Source organism: Ambystoma mexicanum, chromosome 3q, assembly GCF_040938575.1.
Source record: "Ambystoma mexicanum isolate Mex_15411 chromosome 3q, UKY_AmexF1_1, whole genome shotgun sequence".
Taxonomy (NCBI): domain Eukaryota; kingdom Metazoa; phylum Chordata; class Amphibia; order Caudata; family Ambystomatidae; genus Ambystoma; species Ambystoma mexicanum.
In genome coordinates this window covers 1,132,009,855-1,132,027,939 of record NC_090926.1, presented here as the reverse complement: position 1 = coordinate 1,132,027,939, position 18,085 = coordinate 1,132,009,855, and the positions used below count along the sequence as shown (strand labels likewise).

Below are 18,085 nucleotides of genomic sequence, written 5' to 3'. Positions count from 1 at the left end.
ATACTGGTAAGGCGCTGTAAAAGTTCTGTTGCAAGTTCAAAAGTTCAAGCTTTAAATAATAATGTTCATTGTCTTTTTTCAGGTGATGAATGAAGATTCCTTTGGAGACTTCTTGCAACAAAGCGCTAATGTTGATGTCTTTTCCCCATAGGGGCCGGGGTTCGGAATGCCAGAGATATGGCGCCGACCCGAAGTGAAACGTGCAGTTGCAGTAAAGATCTGGTAAGTCCTAGATGAGCGCTCAGATAATGTTTTTGCATTCGCTCATCTAATGTCTTTGTCTTTTTTCCCCATAGGGGCCGGGGTCCGGACAATGCTTGGAAGCAGCAAGACCCGAAATGAAATGGGAATGACCCAACAGGTAAGTCTTAGAAGGAAACTTAGCTTTTCCTATTCCCTTCCTTCTCTCACCTTGTGTTCTTGTCTTTTTCTCTCTAGGCTCTGGGAAGTGGCTGCGGATCCGGATGATCGCTGCTGAAGATGGAGGCGCCCAAGAAAGGTGAGTGAAATGCAGCGCTGCAGCGATCGGAGCGAAATGCTTTAAAAAATGATGTCTTCCTTTTCAGGATCGTCGGTGAAATGTCTCCGTGATGCAGGTTTAGCAGGTAAGGCCTTCTTCCTCCCCAATTCTCTTCTTATTACCCTTTGCAGGTGTCCCAGGATGCTGACAGGCGTGGCTGAAGTCCAGAAGCAGGAGCAGACACGGTGAGCGTCCAGCTGCTAGGTGCAGAACAACGCGAAGCACGTGTGGCTGTTCGGGTGGGGTTTAAATAGCTTTGGAAGAAGTTCCAGGTATGTATCCTTCCACCGATCAGGTATGTATCCTTCCCCGACCACACCCGGGTGGAAAGTAGTCCCACAGGTAAAGTAGTCCCATTCAGGCCTCAAGAGGGCCTGGATGTAGCAGCATGGTCTGCATCAGGTAAGTGCACACTAAAACACTTGAACACATGTCCAGCTTTATGAGCCTGGCGCCGAGGGCGCCAGGACTGGGGTCCAACATGAGCCTGGCGCCTAAGGTGCCAGGACTGCGTCCAAAGGGCCCCAGCTTGGGCCCGCTGGAACTTCCCTGGGGGGAATGATGCCTGCCTCTGGGGTTGCTGGGTCGGACCTGGCTCCTTGGAGGTAGGCATCATGACAATGAGGTGTTGAAGATTGTCACGCATTGGTGGAGTAGCACCACGGGTACAAGGGCCGCAACAGCATCAACGGAGGCCAGGATGGAGAGGCCAATGGAAACATAACATGGATACGATATGGTTGATATAGGTATGCGCCTTTTTGGCCATAGTTGCACAGGGCCAGACAGGGAGGAAATGTAATATAGGCCTTAAACAAAGTCCTTTAATAAGGCCAGTATCAACTGACAGCCCAGGGAGGAAGTGGGTGAAGAAGCAGAGCCAGCCAATAAAGGGCAGGCAGAAGTGTGTCGACGAGCGGGCTCCACAGCAGTGAGCCAGCAGTGGAAATGCCAGCGACATACTTGCAGGTCATTAGATCTTCATACGTAGAAGCCCAACAAGGCTTACCTGTGTCATGTAGGCAGCAAGGCACTTCTCCTGTGGTCACTCCAGTGCCACGGTGGTAATGCAGCAAGTCCAGACCTGTCCAGGTTATATCTTCACAGATTGCATCTTGTCATCAACAGACGGCTGCATCGGAAAGCATCAATTCAAAGTCCCTACAGCAATGTCAACTCTTCCCACGGGAGAGCGTCTCTTTTAGAACTTGAGTCCGCTGTTGGAATCAACAGAGGTTTTACAGGCCATATCAGGTCATGTTTGTGACTCCAAGTGCAGTGAAGGTATAAAGTTAGAAGTGTTGGATACATCTTTCGGATATTAGATGGGAAACCAGCACCAACTCAAATCCGCAAGAGTGAGACCTTGGTGGTGGAAACTAAAAAGATGAGTACTCTTATAAGGTGTATGAAATTCTTTACATTAGGGAGTCCTTGTTGGCGAATGGACAATTATTTTTCTTCGATCCCTCAAGGAGCAGCACACAGGAACAAGAATGTTATGAAGTCTGTTGTTTTTCTCTTTTTTCTTTTGTTTTTGTCAACAAAATGTTAGGGACCTTCCACAGGCATAAACTCTCCAAAAAATGTTCATCAACAGCTTCAGGGACACGAAAAAACATTCCAGAGCAGTACAAACTGTTCAGCCAGACATACCTCCCCCCCTCTGGTTCCTGGTGTTCAGCCTGCTGTGAATGCCAAATGGCTTTAAGTGACTCAATATGAACTGCTCCAAATGGCTAACCATACCATGCATGTGGTCAATACCATCAAGAAGGAAATGAGGGTGTTTCGACTTATGATGCTCCAAAATCGGTACATACTCAACCTCCTTATTGCAATGGAGGAAGGTGTGAGTCAGAAAATCATCAGCTCTTGCTGTACCTACATTCCTCCTAATGATCTAGATAATGGCTCTTTAAACCATGCCATTGAAGCAATGTTTAATATTCGTATTGCCATGGAAACGGAGGCTGGAATACAAAGCCAAACATGGCAGGCCTCTTTATTTTCTTGGGTACCATCTTGGTTGGGCATAACTATCAACATCTTAGGACCCATTGTTGTTTTCCTCCTTGTCACATTTTGCTCATGTGAGGTACTTTTCAGGTGCTGTTCTGCAAGCCTTCCTAGAACAGCTAGTATGATACTGGTTACCTTGACCACAGGTAAGGCCCCTCCCATCTTAAAGCATGTCGGCATACAAACAGATTCAGGGATGAGTATGAGTTGAATTGGTCCTCCAGGTACTCATTTGTATCCTCCACCTGATTTTGATAATTATACAGAGCACTGGGTAGATTTTGGAAGAGATGGAGGGTGTCTGTTTTTGTCTTGTACTCCACAGGAGTAGGCTCATAGTGGGGAGAGCATGCATGTTGATTGTAGGGTGTGGGTCCCCAACGATTACTTTATCAGGGAGAGGGATGCGAATAGATTAGTTAATGGATTAACTATAGGGGGAGGGTTGGCCTGCACATACAGCGTCCTAATATGGGAAAGTGTTTTACGCTACGTCAGTTGTATTAGTCCACGGCGAGGCTTGGTTAAATGCAGGAATGTTGCAGTTAGCGTGTGTTCTGTGTAGTGTGGAGATTTGGTTATATGCTGCGTTGGATCTAGATTTGAATACATTTTCATTTGCATCATGTAGCAACGTACTGAGGAACACTGTAATCACCGTAGCTTTTTTTTTTTTTTTTTTTTGTAATTTCTAGTTTCTTAAAAACTTTTATTACAATTTTTTCCAACTTTCTTCCTCAGTCACTTCACTTTTGCAATAGAGTTGACGACAAGAGTTTGGCAACTCGCTAATTTCATAATTTCATGGTTTCATGATTTCATGATTTGCTCCAGAAAGTTTATGGCTGCACAAGTCAAGTGAACTGAGGTCCCACTTAAAATTTTCAACCACAATTCTTCCATGCAATCGGTTTGAGGGGCGAACTTAAATAGGTGGAGAGACCTTGCGTCCTTCAGTGAGTGACAATCAGTCAGTAGATGTTTTAGTGATTCTGGGTGAATTCCACAAAACCTGCAAGAAGGGTCTTTTACGTTGTCGATGTGTCGGAGAAAGCACATTTGTCTAGTTTTATGGAGGTTTGTTCTTAAACGCAAAAAACTATCTCTGTGATGACGAGACGGAAATGTGCTCAGGTATTTCGGTAAGCAGTCTAATTTGTTCGGAATCATGCTCAGGTCTATGGCGGTCTTTAGTTCATTGAGTTTTCCCTTGGTGTCAATCCAGAGCTGACGTCTCAATTTTTTTTTTGCGTTTTGAGGTCGTTCTAGTAGCATCTCCATATTGATGTTTGCAGCTTGCATGATTGATTTTACTTTTTTGGCCCATACTTCTTGTAAGGTATTTGATTTTGAGTTTTTTTGTGAGATGAACAGTTTGAATGCTGGCTCAACCTTCTCTGACGACATCTTTCGTAATAAAGTCATTGATTTCCAAATGACAGCTCCATACATTGGTTCGAGTCCTAATTCATAGCGGATTACTGATACTGACAGGTATTTAGGTAATCTTAGCACCCGGCGCCAGAATAAACCCTCAAATTTAGACCAGATCTTAAAATCGATGTTCCAGCCTGTCTCTGCCCCAAACGTCAGGGATGGTATCACCTTTTGTTGGTAGAAGGTTCGTACTGGAATCAGGGAGAATTTTCCAAATTGCGAGTGTATCTTTGCACCTTGTAGAGACAATGTTTTTATTCTTTTTTCGAGTTCGGACACCCAGCTCCATTCTCTTATTGACATAGAGAATGGAATACCCAAGTATCATCATGTGGGGTAAAACTTTGTAGCACACAGAATTATTTGATTTTGGATTTGTTAGTTTTCAGCTTTACGAAGCAGAGTAGTTTTATTGTATCCGGGTTTGGGTCTACTCTTCCACAGCTCCAACTGAGCTCATGCAGGCACTCGGACTAAGCTCCTTCAGGCATTCCAACCAAGCTTTTGCATGCACTCCAACTAATCTGCTGCAGACACAAGCACCCCAACAGTGCGCCTGCAGTCACTTCAACTAATCGCCAGCAGGCACCCCAACTGAGCTCCTGCAGGCACTCCTTCTGAGCCCCTGCAGGCACCCCAACCGAGCCACAGCAGGCACTCCAACTGAGCTGCTGTAGGCACAGCAAGTAAAGCCCAGCAAGCATTCCCACTGGGCCCCTACCAGCACCATACTGTGCTCAGGGTCGGTCTGAGTATTTTTACCTCTAAAGATGAGGTTTAACAAAATCCGGTCAGAGGAGTTGACTGCCTCTAATATTGCTTTCTAGAGGCGCTGAAAGAGTTAATTACAGAAAATACTGTGAACTAGAAAACATGCTCTCCTTCGAGCTAAAATAGGTCTTCAGAAGTCATTCAGGTTTGCGGTGCTTGCATTTTATATTATTATTTCGTGTTATTTATTCCTCAGAAGTAGAAATCGCATGTTTTGCAATGCAGGAAGACATATATATGTTATGCACAAAACACGTGCGCACTCCACACACCGTCAAGGTTGTGTCACCACTACCATTGGTACATCATGATAAGTGACGCTACCACCATTGAACAGATTGGGCTTCGCCCTCTCTGATATTTTGGGCTATGTTGACTTGACCTGGCTGACCTAGAGACTGAGCCGTGATAGGACAACACGGGAAACTGACAATGTGCCCTCGGCTGCACAATGTTCTGCAATCACTAATGTACGACGTTTCAATGTTAGCACCTGCATTCTTATACATACATTTCAGTCAATTTATATCGTGATGGGGGTTAATACTTGCATGTCAGGGGGTGAATGGAAGGTCAGGGGCACAGCTAGGAGACTGATTATCTGCATAGCAGTCCTTAAGTGTGTGCTTTCAGACGTGAAAGGGAGAGTTACAGTGGTAGAAGCGTGCTGTGGAAACATAGGGCAACACGTTACAATGTGTTGCAGCTGTGGCATTCCAAAAGTCTAAGTAATTAGTAACTGAAGCTTCTATTACAACGTTAAACTTGCACAGGGACATGCACGGTCAATTCCCCTATATGGAATGGTGACTATGGTCGTAAAAAGTAGAGGAATTGTAAACAGAAAAAATAAAAGTAGTGGAACACGGCTCCGACCGTTCCCTCTCACTTCGAACACTGGAGAGTTAACTGCTTGTAACATTGAATCGGCACTACAGTAGTCTAATTATAATGTGTAAAGAAGTTAGATGCCCTGACACGACGTGCGTGTGTGCCTCCCCTAAGTCACTAAAGTGACCCCCTCTCCCCAAATGTTAGTCTAGCTGCACCCCCTTGTCTGTTCCGAATGTGAGCAGAGCAGGCATCTTTGGCTGTATCTATAAAGGGCGCTCGCTCTCGGAATTTGCATGATGCCTCTCGTGGCTGCCCATGTGTGTCTCCTCCTGATCTATGTAGCATCGGAGACAGAAGCAGGTGGCGAGCAACTGGCGAGAGCGTTCAGAGGCCGGCCTTCAGCGGACTGGGCGATGGAGGAAGACCGCGTTTACGGGAATCTTCGCTCATCGTCCACAGCCAATCTCTGCTCAGGTGAGGACCCACCGTACAAACCGGGTGACGGCGTCAGAGGTGCAGCTGATGGGCCCCCCGTATACCCATCCAATCCGCGGCCACTGTTAGTGGAAGGGGCTCGGTCTCCCTACACATTCGCTCCTTGTCCTATCTCTGCATCATACTTGTGACATGAAGGGGTTTATGCTCCATGCCCATTCAGCCCATGGCCTCTCTTTCTTGGGATCACAGCCGGTTGGTGAGGGCGCTCATTCTGCATACAAGTCAAAACGACGGTATTCTAAATGTAGGTTCGTTCTAATTGTCTGCTTTAATGGCCTTTTTGGGCAGCGCGCTTAGATGCTAGAAACAAGTATAATGTTTTGTCTTCTCTGCGCCGAGCAGACGAGGAGTTCGGGTCGGGTGGCGGCGTGGGGTTGCGTGTGGTCATTATTCATGCTCATGAAATCCTTGGCCTCTCTCTCTCTCTAGAGAGATCTCCTGTTTGAGGGTGAGTATGGGAGCGGGGGTCTTATCGTCCAGTTCATACCCATTTAATATGTGGTCTCTTTCTGGACTGGTTAGGACTGGCAGGAAGCACTGTAATGGGTGGCTCTGAAATGTTACCGCCTGCCCTCATTCCTGTCCAGAGATCTGTTGGGGAATGGGGAGGTTCCTACACATGCCTCGAGGAACCCTTTAAGGGGGTGATCAACTGAGCTCCTCTGGCTGCTGTGCATACTCACCCCTTTTCTTTCTTTCACCCCACAGAGGGCAACATCTATGACAACTTTAGCAGGCCCAGAACGCATGAGAAGCGGAAAAGGCCTGGCGAGGAGCTCGGCAAAGTCTGCTCCAGCGACTTCAAAGGTAGGTGCAACATGCCCCCACCAGGAGACTCAGGTGGCAAGCTTGGGGTGCTCTGTGATGCCAGTGTGGTTGTGATATATACCGCGCACCGCTGCCACTTTCACTGTCTCCCGGTACCCAGGCAGATCTGAAAAGGAAGGGGACTGGGATGGGTTGGTGGGATTGAGAGGGAAAAGCGTCAGAGAGCTTTAATGTGCAGTTGGTGGCTTCCGTTCGGGAAAAAGCGGCCACTGTATTTATTTATTTTGCATTTATTGCAGCGCGCCAAACCCTCAGGTATCAGAGCGCTAGTTGCAGTAAGTGCATAGAGGTAATCTTTCTTAAACAGTGCAAAATAGCATACGCTTAGCATAATCCGGCAAAGCCACGCCTCTTGGTGCCGGGGGCTACATCACATAAACAGGCACATGTGAGTCAGGATTAAAGTACATGCGCAAACTGGCAGAGCCACGCCTCATGGTGCCGAGTGCTACATCACGTAAACAAGTACATGAGAGTCAGGATTAAAGTACATGCGCAAACTGGCAAAGCCACGCCTCATGGTGCGGGGGGCTACATCAGGTATACAGGTACATGAGAGTCAGGATTAAAGTACATGTGCAAACTGGCAAAGCCACGCCTCATGGAGCAGGGGCTACATCAAGTTTACAGGTACATGAGAGTGAAGATTAAAGTAAGCGCGCAAACTAGCAAAGCCACTCCTCATGGTGCGGGGGTCTACTTCAGGTATACTAGTACATGAGACTCTCGATTAAAGTACATGCGCAACCTGGCAAAGTCACGCCTTATGGTCCGGGGGCTACATGAAATATACAGGTGTATGAGAGTCAGGATTAAAGTACATGTGCCAACTGGCAGAGCCACGCCTCATGGTACGGAGGATACCTCAGGAATCAAGATCAGAGGGTGTGCACAAATCAGGAAGAACCTTGCCTCCTGGTGCCGGGGCTACTTCAGGTATGCAAGATGTTCTGGTATGTTTTCAGTTGATCAACATTTGTCTGGTGTTTGATGGGTGGTTGTATGTGGGGGTTTTATGTGCGCTTTGGGTGTTGTGGAGAGTGCTTGTAGTTTGCAGTGTTTTTGTAGCAAAGGTATGTGTCTTGTTTCTTCAGTGTTCGGTGGTGAGTATTCAGAATATTAGAGAGTTTTTAGTAGGGTTAGTCGGGGGTCGTCTGGGTCTTTTTCTTTGCATTGGGTTGACCCATTGGGTTAATCTTATTCTATTGAGTTTGGGGCCGAGTTTTTTGTTTCTTTGGGTGATCCGGTTTCACAGTTTCTTTTTGTTTTGTGTTGGTGGGTTTTCTTTCGCTGGTGTTTCCTCTTTAGCTAGGTGAATTAAAGAGCCAAGTTTTAAAAGTTTCCTGAATTTTAGTAGACCTTCTGTTATTCGTATTTCCGTTGGGATCGAGTTCCAAAGCCTCACTGCTATGCTGGAGAATGCTGATCCACTGAATTTGTGTTTTGTGTATTGTTTCGGTTTGAGGCGCATGTCCTTGCTGGGCCTTAGTGTTCATGTTGATTTGTAGATGGAGATTTTTCCCTGTATGAATTACGCTCCTTGTCAGCGGATTGCTCTGTGTGTAATGCAGAGTGTTTTGATGAAGATTCGTTTTTTGACTGGTAACCAGAAAAAATTGACTTTGGTAACAGAAAGAAATCACAAATCCATCTGTGTGTCCAGTATGAAAGGGAAATGCAGATCTTAGTTGGTCTCCAGCCTTACTCTTGCACCCCCACAGACCTGAAGGCACCCATTCATCCTTCCATGCACAGTGCATTCTCCCGCCCACCAGAACTCCCCAGAGTTGGATTGGTACTCATGGCTTGCATTCCCAATAGGATGAAGTTGGAGCAGTAAGAGGCAGAACCTCTCTAAATCACTCTCTAAACACCCATCATCCCTCTTATATGTCTTTAGAAGGTGTTACCACTGGTTTTTCATAAACCACCCCAGAATTATGGTACCATTTGTGGCATAAACTATTATACTCTTCTCGATGGATAGGTCTGCTTTCATAGTCCAGGCGGCACCATGATTCACCAATTTCCCCATGATGCTCTCCTGTTCCTATCTATGCCCCTCGTTCAATGGCTCTTGAACTCAGTGTGGATCTGGCTACTGGCAGAGGGGACCTTTTACCAACACATGCTCTGGAAAAGGAAGTAGAACAGCCAGATAGAAGCACAGGGTGTCTACAGCACATAAAAGACAAGATAAAACAAAGTGATCTGTGTTTGGATGGTACAAAGTCAGAGATCATGGTGGTGACAGGCAACCATCCGACCCTCATCAATTTGCACAGGCTCCAGCTGAAAGCATCTTTCATCATCAAATCCTGCTGCATCATCTACAAGGTTGTCACCCTGAAGTCCCCAAGCTACCTCACTAAGAAACTCAATCTCTCTGGAGACCTACGATCCACCAGAAATAAGGACTGGTAGGACACAACCAGAAGATGAGCCTACTCTGTCTATGCCCCAAGATTCTGGAACCTCCTCCTAGTCAACATCAGACTCGCCTCTCACTTCTACAGTTCAGGAAGGAGCACAAGAGCATCGTCTTCAAGGAATGGCTCCTCCCAAACACCTAGGTCTACACACCCTCCACTCCCAAACCTACCTGAGACTGTATGATCTAATGCCCCTGGTTGCTTGTAAATTCCTTGCTAAAAATATCCCACTCTCAGCCTCCCGTCTCTGCTCCCCTCACCTTGTTGTACCAAATAATAATAATAATAATAATTAGTAGTAATGAGGGTTCCTGGCTGATTTGCAAAAAAACGAAGGACATTTTCAAACTTATGAATTATCCCAGAACTTTATATTTGACACATATGTCTGTGCTAAAAGGGTTGTGTGCTTGAATCATTAAGTGCATAATTCTTTTTTTTAACTAAAGTGTGTTATGGTTAATTAAACCTTTTAACACTAAAATGATCAAAATAAACATTACAATAATCTAGTATTCAATAAAATCACTCAGTGGAAATGTTCATAAATACAACGATAAAACATCTAAAATAATTCAAATTTCACCAACTAAAAAGAATAACATGTCCTGCATAAAACAGTTAAAATGCAAAACCAGGTTATGTTCATTCAATTTTTTCTAAGCATCATCTCACTCATTTATCTTCAGCCACATGTGATACAGAGTAAAATTTAACATAGTGCTATAACCAGCGCATAAAAGGCCCCATATTTGATCCGATTTGAAATAACCAAGTTGATTTTTCAAATTAACGAAAGTTCCGGTAATCCTATGCAGTTGGTAAATAAATGCCCCTGAGTCTATATTTCCTATTTACAGAGTGCATTAGTTGAATAATGCACAATGCGTTTGGTGCTCATTTAATTTTTCACAAAACTCACCCAAACATTAAAGTATTTGTCACTATGACCACTTGCAGATTCGCACATGTATGTTTTGTATCTTTTGTACAATATAGCAATTATGCGAATTTGCACACTGTTGACAACATTTTCTTTATGAATATTGCAGTTTTTATAATGATTTTATTTTTTATAATAATGAATAAAGAATATATTTCTATATGAATTGTTATTGAGCACTTACCTGTCACATTCCTCTATCACGATTTGAGACACATTTTAATAGGATTTACATTGTTTTTTGTTCCGCCGGGCATCACATTGTGTGGTTTATTAAGGAGAGGGGTAAAAAGGTGGGCATCTCTAATTTACTCCTCGTCCCTCCTTGCCCATATGACGCATAAAAGGGCTAGAATGTACCCTTTTGCGCATAAAGAAAGCCAACAGTAGTGATATATGCCACAACTGTACATAATTCATTTCTCCTCTCACATTGATGCTGAAAATGGCAGAAATTAAATGCTATAAAAACCTTTTTACATTACCGCCATCAGAGGTGGTATGTTTCATATAATACTGGTGGTATTCCAGAAATGCCATCTCTGCTGGTGGTAAACTTTGAGTAGGGCATTCATACCGAACCAAACCGAGCACCAACTCTAATAAGATATGGACGCTCACTTACTTGGCAAGTAAGTGTAGTGATACGCTGCTATGGATTGTAACAGACCAATGGTGTATGGGGAGCAGTGGTGCAACATTGCCATCCAGGGACACTTAGAGGCCGATTCATGGAATTAATGTGCGCTGAAATTATCGGCGCAAGCGTGCGAAAGCGTGCAAATCGTAGTGCAAGTGCAAAAATCGCAGCGAAACCCGCGCACAGCGATTCATGGAAGTCCGTGTGCGTGTAAATCCGTGGCTGTGCGCTAAAATTCTGCGTGGCGCATGCTGGCACACGTCTGCAAACAGCGTTGGCTAAGCGCACAGCGAAAGTGCACATAGTGCAGCGCACACAACAAAAGTAGGCGGAGCAGGGGGTGTAATACGCGGAATGGGGAACAACGCGTGACAATGTGGGCGTCACGGGGGAAGTACAGGAGGCAAATGCGCGGAACGCCCACACGCGTGTCTACAACACGTATTCATGTAATCGGCTAATGTGTGCGCCAAAAAAGACGCGCTAATCCGGAAACACGTAGGCCAGCAGGAAGCAGGCGTACGTGGACCCGCGCACCATAAAAGTGCGCGCAAACAACAAACAAGCTCAGGCGCCAAGATGAATATACCGTTCCTAGCAGCAGTGGTCATGGGATACCGCAGGAGGAGGAGGATAGTCAGGCCCAGAATTTTACACCCAGAACCAGCCTTTTTGGGATGCCTGATGACCAGGTGTATGGGAGGTACAGGTTTCCACCTCACATAATACTCGACCTGGTGAGTGAGTGGGAGGATGACCTCACATCACCCACCCTGTGCCCCCAAGCACTCAGCCTCCTGGAGAAGGTCCTCAATGTACTGCACTTCTTGGCCACTGGATCATTTCAGCTGACAAGTGCTATAGTGGGGGGGTGTCACAGGCCACGCAGTCACGCTGCCTACACCAGGTGTTGGCCATCATGACTGCACTTTGTAAGAGGATTCAATTCAGCACTACAGCCAGATTAACACCTAGTCTATAATACTGAATGAACACCCTTATTGATATATCTTTAGGTCCAGTTCATGCGTTCTGGATGACTACCCTTGTATGACACCCCTCTCTTGGAATCCCCCTGACCCCACTGAGCCAAGAAGTAGTTCTGTTTTGCAAGTTTAAAAGGTTTATTTGATAAATTAAAATATAGATATCACACTTTATAATAAATTAATAATTGAATATCACACTTAATCTGATATGGGAAATATTAACAACGGAGAATCTGGCACTAGCACACTTCTTTATAATGACTAATGAGTTAACATGAAATGGATAAGGTAGCACACTGGGAAATAGGAACAAAAGTATACTGTGGTAGAGGATGCTTTATGTAGCTCAGGTGGATGCAATATTCACTGAATGCAATACAGAAAATACTCAATGTGATTTCAACCCAACAATGTAATCACTTTCCTCTGGCAATCCCCTCCCCCCCCTTGATGCAAGGCAAGGAAATGGAAGGAAAACACACAGTTCTCAGAAATGCAATCAACTGTAATTCAGTTCAATCCAGCAAGCTTTAGACGACAGAAAACAGATAGGAGTTTTTGAAATCACAGGCCCAAATTCTTTGATCTGTGCTAGCAATGGATGAGAAATATGCTGGAAACGCTTTTAATTCCCTATTAGAGGTTCAGGGTGAGTGGTATCTAGTTAATATTAGTCCAGGCTCACACTAGCAATGATGCAGGGATAGTTAGCAGGTTAAACGAATTTCTGGCAAATGAAATCAGGCAGCAGCAGTTTTTACATGTGAAGAAATTGCAAATCGCGGTAAAATTCGCGGATGCGTGTTCCGCGATTGCGGTAAAACTATAAGGGGTAGGAATGCGGTTCTAGGTTCGTAGGAAAGCCACGATTCTAACCTTTCAGATGAAAGTTATTGCAAGTCTCTAGCACAAACGGTTGCGGAGATATGAGTGATTAAATAAAGGTCGTTTTTCAGATTTGAAATTTTAAAGTTTCAAAAAGACAAGTGCAGCTTTTTGCAGCTAGAATGACAGGTGACAGATTTGGAGCTATCAAGCAGTTCTACTTAGGTTAAATAGATTGAATTAGATGAATTTAAACTAAAAGCTTGGTTCTACACAGTTTGCTATGTACTCACACTATATTCTTGAGTGAAATGGGCCTCGCCATGGATCTGGTCAGGGTTTTGGACTGGGCTCTGGTCTGGTCTGGTCTGGCCTCTGCACTTCACAGTGATCTGGGTCACTCTCTCTGCTGGTCTGGGTCTCTCTGGTCTGGTCTCTTAGTTCTGGATAGATTGAAGTCTCTAGTTTGGCTCTCTGGAGGTTGATGGAGGTAAGTATGGATTTTTCCGGCAGGGCTTCCAGCGGCAGATGGATTTTGAAGGTCCCTATGTGTCCTGACTCTCTGCTTTTATCTGTTTCTTGAGAATGGGTGTGTGTGTTGCATCACTAGCCTTGCCTCTCTCACCTGTCATTGGTCAAATTTTCATTCCTTACTTGATTGGGGGAATGAAATGAAGTGTCATCATGATGAGGTCTGTTTATGATACAGAGAACCCACCCCTGTCAACTTTACACACAATCTATATCTGACCTAAAAACATATTTGCACAGGTACACATTTGTTTAAAATTACATATACATGGTGTGGCTGAATTTAGCCATGTCTCTGTCCAAATCTGCTTTTCCTAGGAGCTTGCATTCAAAGAGGGTACATAATTGACTTTTTAACTGCTTTTTCAATTTCTGACATGGACCCAACTTTACATACATGTGCGCAGGGGGTATGGACATTAATTGATGAAGTTTCAGATTTTCAACATGCACACATTTAGAGTAATATCCACTTTTCCGCTAAAACCCCCCTGAACATACCACCGGTTCCTACCACGTCTTAAACTGTGGGCAGAAAAATCACAAGAATTATGGTATCATTTATAAAATTTTCACATGTCCGCTCTATGAGTTATTCATCTTTTTAAAGTTATGTTCTGGCTCCAAAGGGGTGTGGTTTACCCTCAGCACAAGGTTGAATTTCTGGTTCTTTCCAGTTCTGCCAAGCCAGCTTGCTCTCACAGGCAGTGCTCCTCCCAGCTTCTCCAGGAGGAAGCCACTTTTTACGACGTCTGTAATAAAAACCTTTGCCTGAGTGAAGAGGGCTTTGTTCACTCTCTTGCAGAGCACAGATAATTCAATTATCAGATAGATGGCATATCCTCAGTGGGGGCAGCAAAAGGAAGGTTGGCCTGGGAACACAGTGGTGACTCAAGTTTCACTGCTGATGGGATCCGTTGCTAGGCAAAATCAAGTTCCTTAAGCCAGACCTTCAGCTAACTTTTTGTTGCTTTTAAAATAACTTGTAATTTTACACATGCAGCTAGAATGCTGATTCTAAGTGCAAAACTATGACATTTCAACAGTTACAAAGGCATGTGACACCAAACATAGGTCACTCATTTAATCTAAACATTTTCGATTTTAGTGTCTTTAAATCCAGTTGCAGTTAGGCTTAAGCTGCTGACTCCATAGCATTTTTGTTATAAGCATTGTTTTTGGGCTCTTCATTTCCCAGATTTTGTAGGCACACAAAACTCCATTCTGCCAAATGTCTGCTGGTGTTCAGTAAATATTTTGCACATATTGCAATGTTTGAAAATAGGCATTTTGACTTGCCTTCAGAAACACACAGAGTGGTTTTAAAACGCCGGCTTTTGGATAGTGGTGAGTACTGGTACTGCACCCATTTTTGGGATTTAAGAAATGAATTCCCCACACTTCTAGGTTGCATTTGGCAATCAGCATTGCCATTCCCAATGGTTTCAGACTACTGTGCGGGTAGTCCAATGGTGGTTTTAAAGCGCTTTGAAGCTAACCGGCGCTACTGTTTTTCCTTTGGCAACCCATTTCCCTCATGGCAACCCGGCCTTTCATTCTCGCACTGGTGGGTGGCAAGTGAGGCAACCATTTTAGTGTGCGCACAAACTGCGCAGCTTTCCTGGATTTCAGCGCACATGTGGGTTTTCCGCCATCTTGAATTTTCTAAGCCCACAGCACCAAATGTTGTAGCAGGGTAGCTTAAACGTGGGTCAGGACACCCAACAAGTCCCCCCCACGCGACTGCACTTTGAATTTGAGTCGATGGGGAGTCGCGTGCACAAGGGTTTTGACCCATGCACCGGTCTGTCCGCATAATCTTCTTCCTCTTCTGTAGATGGCACAGTTCAGCGTCTTCTTCTCCATCCGGTACTGATCGATCGGTTCTCCTCGCCGGCCTGATGGGAAGATTGGGCGGTACCCCGGGCCCGTTGCGTCTCTGCTCCCGGTCTCCGGATCGTCCTTCTTGGTCATCCTTCATGGTTTCATCTCTCCTAGGATGATAAAGCAAAAGCGGCAATATCTACTCATAGACGTTTTTCCACCACTGTTGAGGTAGTGGGGCGGCATATGCATTTCATCGTAACGAAATATTACATTCTTATTTTGAAAAAAAAAAAAAAAAACAGCATCACTAGAGACAGTTTCATGTAAATCACAATATTTTAGAGACTAGATGTGGTAGGTTTTATGATTGGAACTGAATTAGTCTGATACAATACCCGCTAGGATTCCAGAGGATTCCTCCAGTTGTTGCAGAGTGTGCCTGGGATGGCAACATTTCAACTGGTTTATGTGGACCCACTTGTCTTCCCCCTCTGCCGAACCGCCTTTGGGGATGCGGATCTTGTAGGCCACAGGGGAGATCTTATCGACGATCTCAAAGGGTCCCTTCCATGTAGGCAAAAATTTGCGCTGCTTGGCCTGGTTCCTTTGGAAGTTGTATAGATAGACCCGGTCTCCCACCTGATATTCCTTCCTGGAAGTTTTCAGGTCATAATGGGTCTTCATGCTATCAGTCGATCTTTCTAGATTCCGCTGAGCATAAGCAAAAGCATGTTGGAGGTGTTTCCTTAAATTCTCTACATACTCATGAGTAGTGGAGGCATTTATCAGTGTCTGCTCTTGGGTCCTGTAGAGCAAATGCTGCGGAAGCACCATCTTGCGCCCAGTCATCAACTCAAATGGTGACATTTTGGTTGCAGATGAAGGGGTAGATCTGATGGCCATTAGGACCAGAGGTAATCGGATATCCCAACTTGGCCCAGAATCTGCCACAAACTTCTTTAATATGCTCACAATTGTCCGGTTATATCTCTCTACTGCCCCAGAAGAAGCTGGTCTGTAAGCAATATGCAGCTTTCTCTTGACCCCCAGTATCTCCCACATCTTTGTCATTACTTCACTGGTGAAGTGGCTACCTCTGTCTGACTCAATCCTTTGAGGTAGACCAAAACGGGAAAAGATGTGGTTAATCATCAAGGCAGCTGCAGTTTCTGCCTTGCAATTTGGGGCTGGGAGACATTCCACCCACTTGGTAAACAAGCATGTCACAGTCAACATGTACTTATTCCCCCTAGCCGAGCGAATCACAGGGCCTACAAAGTCGATTTGTAAATCTGACCATGGGAGTGTCATTCCCCTCTTTTGTAAAGGTGCCCGGTGCGTGAGGGATGATGGCTGAAATTGTGCACACACAAGACACCCCTTCAAGTATTGGTCGAGGTCCTGGCCCATGTGTGGCCAGTATGCAACCTCTCTTAAGATTTCCAGTGTTGTGTGAAACCCCCTATGACCGGCGGTGGCCGCATCATGGGCGTGACTTAACATCAGGCTTCGGAATGAGGTAGGAACCACCCACTGATCGTGGCCAGCTTTGGATTTCCTTACCAACAAACCGTCTTGGATCCGGAACATTTTGGGACATTTCATCAACACTCTTAGGTCCTCTTTCCCAATGTAATCGGTATCCGTCAGGGGAAAGTTCTCAGGGTCCTCAAGGTGCTGGTAAAATTTACCAATTATTGGATCCCCCTTCTGAGCAGTAATCAAATCAGCATCAGGGGTCTCCTTACTCCATTGTGCAATTGAGAGGTCGTTGTGAGCATTTGTCTGGGACCTAGTGATGGCAGTGACCTGGATTTCCCCCAACAGGGACTCAATCTCAATTAGATCCCCTTGGATGGCCCCGGTTTTGGCCAGCTGATCAGCTAAGTCATTTCCAGTTTTGTCTGGTCCCTCTACTTTGGAATGACCCTTGATCTTTTTCCAATAGATGGTCATCTCATTCGAGTTGACCAGATCATCAATGTTTTGGATCAACTTCCCATGTTTCAAGGGTTTGTTGTTAGCACATACCATGCCTCTGGTCTTCCAATTAACCAGGTGCTCCACGAACCCGTTCCGTACATAATCCGAATCTGTGATTATGACCAGTTCGTGGAGTTGATGCTGGACAGCAGTGAGGATGGCCTGATGCACAGCCATCAATTCTGCCACCTGACTACTTCGGGGACCAATTTTGTATCCAGCGGAGGGTTCTGGGGACTCATTCACCCATGCATTCCCTACGCCGGCCACCAGTTCTTTCTCCCCGTTGTTGTCGACATGGTAAGAGCATCCATCCACATACACAGTGGGCATTCCCTCACACTTGTCTTCTTCAAAGACTTTGTGGGGGGAATTAAGGTATGCCTCCATGTTGTCCTTTATTTTTAGACTTTCGTCCTCGAGACAGTTTTCTCTGGCACAATCATGCAAGTCAGCCAGACCTTGCGCGAGGGGACTCTTCTTGTTTTGGCCATATCTGACCTCCACAGGAAAGCCTTGCATTGACAGAATCCAGGAAGTAATTCGGGAATTACTCACATTTCCGGCCCGGATTCTGTCACTTTGGAGATATTGCAGAGGCTGGTGTGGAGTCTCCACTATGATGTGTTCCCCCTGGATAAACGGGCGGTAATTCTTCAATGCCCACACCGTTGCCAGGAGTGCCTTCTCACAATCGTTGAATTTTTCCTCCACAGAGGATAAAGTTTTGCTCGCATAGGAGATTACTTTATTGACCTTGTCATGCTTTTGGTATAATACTGCCGTCAAGCACGTATCAGAGAACCCTGTCTCCAGGAAGAACTCCTTGTTTCTGACAGGGTAAGCTAGGCAGGGCGCTTGTGAGAGGCTTCTTTTGAGTTGTTTTACTGCCTCGTCTTGTTCTGGACCCCATTCCCACTTGACCCCCCCCTTCAGGAGATGAATCAGGGGTCTGGTGATCTCTGCGTAGCCCTCAATGAACTTTCTGCTGTAATTAGTCAGTCC

The 18,085-nt window shown here is 45.3% G+C and overlaps 1 protein-coding gene across 2 annotated transcripts in view; it reads left to right on the top strand.

Moving 5' to 3' along the window:
- Positions 1-5,935: 5,935 nt before the first annotated feature.
- LOC138447677 (C-type lectin domain family 4 member G-like) overlaps positions 5,936-18,085 on the top strand; it is a 473,303-nt gene continuing 461,153 nt past the window's right edge. For both annotated transcript variants that reach the window (XM_069603941.1, XM_069603940.1), the window contains exons 1-2: positions 5,936-6,058; positions 6,791-6,889. In XM_069603941.1, the coding sequence (XP_069460042.1) occupies positions 5,998-6,058; positions 6,791-6,889 (160 nt within the window). In that variant the 5' untranslated portion in view covers positions 5,936-5,997. The remainder of the gene's footprint in view (positions 6,059-6,790; positions 6,890-18,085) is intronic.